Below are 4,893 nucleotides of genomic sequence, written 5' to 3' on the forward strand. Positions count from 1 at the left end.
TATCTGATGGTGAATGCACCTCATCATGAAAAACAGGCCAACAAACTGGAATAACTTAACCCCTCGCGAGAATGTGTTTTTTCTTTTTTTTAAAAATTTGTCAGAATTTCAGTCTACGTAGGTTAATTTTACAAAAAGATAGTTCAATTTCTTTGAAAATCACTCGAGATTATTATTACAATGAAAATCTCTCGATCAAAACGAATAATCTTGTAAAAAAACGAAATTGAAACCGTAATAATAATTTTTGGAAACGAACGAGCCACGTCATAACACCACTCAAGAATCAGCGGTCTCTTTATCGGTTTTCTTCTTGTTTACAAAATTTTTACACGAAAGTGATCTAAATTTTTAACAACTTCTCGTTGTAATTTTTTACGTAATCGATTTCAATTTGTTCGCTCATTTCTCTGATGTAAAAAGAAGTAAAATTGACACTTTACATGATCTAGTTCCACCTCTGTTGTGCAGTATTTGTCATCTTATCTGCTTCATGTAGTTTTCCCAAGAGTTGATAGCCTGCCATTCAAAATACAATCAAAATGTTGTGAAGTCTGAATCATAAACTTTCAAATGACCAATATTATCGTAATTAATTTAATATTCGAGTAATCGGGTCCATAATGTGCATAAGTATTATTCGTGATTTGCCATTTTGAATTTGATTAAATCAATATAGTCACCGTCACTTCGTCATGATTCAAATCACTGATATCCAGAGTAAGTTTTCACTCCTGCTGTTTCTAGTGACTGATAAGGGTTATTAGGCTCTTAAAATCGAGGTTTGCATTGAATATTTCATCCATATTCTCGTATTTCTTACAGAACTGGGTGTCGGTTTAGCTGGATTTGGAATATCGCTACTTATATTGGGTGTATTGTTACTTTTCGATAAAGGATTACTAGCCATTGGAAACGTAAGTATCGACGAGTCTTTTTTCGTCATTGAAAACATTAGTACGTGAATATAGAGCGTTTGTATGTTGAAAATATAACGTTGTATGTTTCAGATTTTATTCATTTCTGGGCTCGCCTGTGTCATCGGTATCCAGAGAACGTTACGATTTTTCTTTCAAGTTCAAAAAATCAAAGCTACTGCATGCTTTTTTGGAGGTATCGTTATAGTTTTATTAGGATGGCCTTTGATTGGCATGATATTCGAATTTTACGGTTTCATATTATTATTTAGGTAAGTAATCACAAACACAGTTTTCATATCCTTATTGTAATTTATTAGAAACTAATTTATACGTTGACTCGTTGCAGTGGTTTCTTTCCTGTAGCTGTTAACTTTTTAAGAAGAGTACCAATTCTAGGAACATTCCTCAATCTTCCAATCATTTCTGGTGTAAGTATTTCCATCCAAAGATGAACTTTTTCGAAGAACGTATCGTAGAAGTACTTTTTCTAGGGTAATTCTTGATTTTCAGATTATCGAGCGTTTCGCTGGCGATGCTCATCGTACGATGGTTTGAAGAATTCTAATTCTTGTATCGTGATACGAATCGATTTAAATGATTTATTTGAATCTTCGACTTAGTGAGGAGTATTTAAGCCCTGGTATTAGTATTTAAAATCAGTATACTATCCGGCGAAATGCAATTTTTTAATATAGTGGTTTTCTATGTGTCAATGAAAAATATTATTATTGTGTCTGTGTATTGGTAATTTATTCGGTTTACATTCGTTGTAGATTTAGTATCGATATATATATTTTTTTGTAAATAAAAATCATGATTTTTTTTAATACGCGAGTGTTAATTTATTAGAAAAGGCTAAAGTAAATTTTTCCAACGTTAAAATGATAAATGATGAGTTCTTCGTGAATTAATGTTACGACGAAAGTCAAAAGCTGTCGTGTGGAGTTTTTATTTATTTATTTTGGCTACGTTTTTCAAACATTCAACACGGTGAATATTTAATAAGTTCGATTGTTTTCTAAAAAAAATAAAAAAAAAAAAAAGGCTCGAGTAACCTGATATGAATATTTTAAACTATTATGGAAATTTCACACTGTAAAATTTATCTTAGAATATTGTTCATAGCTTATCAATTTTATTCTCGCATTAATCGAGTTTAAAATTCGAAAATTAGGCAATTTAATATTTCCATGTGACGCGAATAAGCATGATGACTGCGTGCTCATCTTCGTAGACTGAATCTTTAACTTCATTCATTGCCAGATTCTAAGAATATCACTGTTTGGGTACACTGTCGTTAATGCACATATAGAATGACCGAGTTATTTTTAAACCAAGGGCGCGTTTTTAAGAAAAAAATCCATATTTTGTGTTATTGTGACTCTCTAAGAATAGCGAGTCGATACGAATTGATATTTCGTTTTGAATACCTCATTGTATAAAATAACGCGTGAGAATTTTTTTCGAGAATTTTTCCCATAAATGAAAACCAATTAAAAATATTGAATTTATATTGAGCTATTATATTACATTATGTACAAGGAACGATATAATAACTTATGGCAAAATGTACACGATTTTAAGGACAGATAACGATGACTAATTAAATAGGTACGCGTTCGATTTTAGGCCTACTAGTTCAGAATTTATTCTATGGAATGAGTCTACAACAAATTTTTGAGTTCATCGTATAAAACGAGAACTAAAGCACCACCGGTACCTCTCAATACGTTGGAGAAGGCACCTTTGAAGAAAGCACCAGTTCCTTCGGTTTTTGCGATCACAGCCCAGCAGTGTAAAGTATTCTTGTAGAGGATTTCTGATTTTGCACGACCGGATTGCATCATCATACGTCTTCTTACGGTATCGAAAGGATAAGATACGATTCCAGCAACGGTGGTGACGACCTGATCAGGAAGAAAATTAACGTTAATTTCTGATATAAGGTAATATTTATTTTACAGGTAGTTCGTGGAAAATGTTTAATTACCTGAGCAATACCCCAAGATACGAAGAATCCAGCGTTTTTGGGATCTGGTAACATTCCCTTGGCGGTGTCGAAGAAACCGAAGTAGGCAGCACGATAGATAATGATACCTTGCACCGATACACCGAATCCTTTGTATAAACCTCCGAGACCGTCAGCTTTGTAGACTTTAGAGATACAGTCTCCTAATCCTTTGAATTCACGTTTTTCATTTCCTTTACCTACGTCAGCCGCCAACCTGGAAACCAGTTTATTCGTAAATGCGAACAATAGAAATTATAAATAGGAATGATCTGGCGACGAATACCTGGTTCTGGCGAAGTCCAAAGGATATACGAAGCACAATGAAGTAGCACCGGCAGCTCCTCCTGAAGCGAGGTTACCCAAGAAGTATCTGAAGAATTGCTTATTTTTGTCAACTCCTCCCAAGAAGACTTGTTTGTAGATATCTTTGAAGGCGAAGTTCAAAGCTTGAGTCGGGAAGTAACGGATTACGTTGGCGAAGTTACCTCTCCAGTAAGCGGTTACTCCTTGTTCTTTTGGAATTCTGACGAAGCAGTCGACCATACCTAAAAATCAATCGAGTTTTAATTGATTGATTTATTTTGTCCTACGTGAATGGCCATTTAGATAATAATTTTCAAATATGACTATAGGAAGAGGAATGGAGGTGTTCAGAAAGGGTCACCTTTGACATTAATATTTTCCTACTTATTTGAAGGCCATATTTAATTTTAAAGTGGTTAATCTGATAGGTACCTCCCTTTGATTTCCAAAGAAATAATTTTGAATTTTAATTACAACTTTTAAATAACAGGTAGGTATAGGTAAGTTCACTGGAGTTAGTCTTGTCGATTTTTTTAAAATGTGGGTTAGTATCAAGGTTCTAGCCCCCTCCCACCTTATCCGTTCAAATCACCCAACAAATAATTTTCCATTTAAAAGGACCTCAGATGAAACTTCTTACCTTTGTATCGTTGTTCTGGAGGGATTTGTTTGTTAATATGTTGAACTTGCAACAATAACTTTACTCTTTCGATTGGAGCTACCGAAGTCTTGGAAATAGCTGCAGATACACCTCCGGCGATGAAATCCTTCGCAAAGCCAACCGGATCAGCCAACGATGGCACCATCACATTATTATTGCTCGACTGCATTTTATTTTTTAAAATTTAATTAAACGAGAACTAAAATGGAATAAACTAAAACGAACGCGAACACTATTTATGCTACGGAACTGAACGAACGCGAGCACAGTTTTCTACTCAACTGACCAGATACCCAGTAAAAGTTTTATACTATAACGGAGATTTTCATTAATTTGGCATTAACTCAATGCTCAGGAATAACCTACAGAAAAATTGCCAACGGTACGGTGTTGGCATTGCGATCGTATACAATATTAACCTTCACCAACTAACATTGCTATTTTGCAACGAATAAATAGATAGTTAGATAGGTAACTGTGTTGAAAATTGTCAAGGGCTCGATATTATAATGGCATTTTTTAAGCGTTATCTTTCAAAATCATTTTATTAAATACGTCAATCAATTAAAAAAACATTCTTGATTTTCGATGAGTGATGAAACGTGGATGATTTTCCAATACGAAGTTGCGAATTTTCTTTTGATTCGCCTTCATATCGTGTGCTCTCACAATCGGCGATGTTGCATTCTTTATCTACGCGGTGCATATTTTTATGAATTCGACGCGAGTTCCTTGACCCTTTGAAAATGTACTTACGAGTTCTGTAAAACGCACTCTTTTCGAATTGGAATTTTTACGTCGAGTCGTCTCAGAATAGAATTCATTCGTTTGTGTGGGTTTAGTAGTACAAATGTATGATGTAATATTTTAAAAAGAAAAGTAAGAAAAAAAGTTCGATGGAACTAAAGGTTGGTAATTGACATTTCTGTGAGATTTTGATTTAGAAGTCAATTTTAATACATGATCAGCGACGTTTGATTTTAAATTATGCGCCCCTA

At 34.1% G+C, this 4,893-nt stretch overlaps 2 protein-coding genes across 3 annotated transcripts; one reads left to right on the forward strand and one right to left on the reverse strand.

Moving 5' to 3' along the window:
- The first annotated feature begins 312 nt into the window (after nt 1–312).
- LOC135839468 (vesicle transport protein GOT1B) lies at nt 313–1,749 on the forward strand. Of its 2 annotated transcripts, none has more exons than XM_065355495.1 (5): nt 313–720; nt 826–917; nt 1,011–1,189; nt 1,267–1,348; nt 1,412–1,749. In XM_065355495.1, the coding sequence occupies exons 1-5, from the start codon at nt 696–698 to the stop codon at nt 1,421–1,423; spliced, it is 390 nt and encodes a 129-aa protein (XP_065211567.1). In that variant the 5' UTR covers nt 313–695; the 3' UTR covers nt 1,424–1,749. The 2 variants fall into 2 exon arrangements, with proteins under 2 accessions (XP_065211567.1, XP_065211566.1); XM_065355494.1 differs by having other exon boundaries at nt 314–720; nt 1,431–1,749.
- A 664-nt stretch (nt 1,750–2,413) lies between these two features.
- On the reverse strand, nt 2,414–4,198 carry LOC135839466 (ADP,ATP carrier protein 2-like). The gene is made up of 4 exons (XM_065355493.1): nt 3,875–4,198; nt 3,215–3,476; nt 2,911–3,145; nt 2,414–2,827 (listed from the first exon to the last, which is right to left on the reverse strand). Exons 1-4 carry the CDS (start codon nt 4,062–4,064, stop codon nt 2,585–2,587), a joined length of 930 nt encoding a protein of 309 aa, XP_065211565.1. The 5' UTR covers nt 4,065–4,198; the 3' UTR covers nt 2,414–2,584.
- Nucleotides 4,199–4,893: the final 695 nt, after the last annotated feature.

Source organism: Planococcus citri, chromosome 3 (genome assembly GCF_950023065.1).
Source record: "Planococcus citri chromosome 3, ihPlaCitr1.1, whole genome shotgun sequence".
Taxonomy (NCBI): Eukaryota; Metazoa; Arthropoda; class Insecta; order Hemiptera; family Pseudococcidae; genus Planococcus; species Planococcus citri.

What these genes read in the sequence shown, in the direction of transcription:
- LOC135839468 (XM_065355494.1), top strand. Translation starts at nt 696, where the DNA reads ATGATTCAAATCACTGATATCCAGA. An exon ending in GATTACTAGCCATTGGAAAC is followed by an intron (nt 918 to 1,010) that starts GTAAGTATCGAC and finishes TGTATGTTTCAG; the next exon opens with ATTTTATTCATTTCTGGGCT. An exon ending in ATCTTCCAATCATTTCTGGT is followed by an intron (nt 1,349 to 1,430) that starts GTAAGTATTTCC and finishes CTTGATTTTCAG; the next exon opens with ATTATCGAGCGTTTCGCTGG.
- LOC135839466 (XM_065355493.1), bottom strand. Translation starts at nt 4,064, where the DNA reads ATGCAGTCGAGCAATAATAATGTGATGGTGCCATCGTTGGCTGATCCG. An exon ending in TCCAGAACAACGATACAAAG is followed by an intron (nt 3,477 to 3,874) that starts GTAAGAAGTTTC and finishes ATTGATTTTTAG; the next exon opens with GTATGGTCGACTGCTTCGTC. An exon ending in TATCTTGGGGTATTGCTCAG is followed by an intron (nt 2,828 to 2,910) that starts GTAATTAAACAT and finishes CTTCCTGATCAG; the next exon opens with GTCGTCACCACCGTTGCTGG.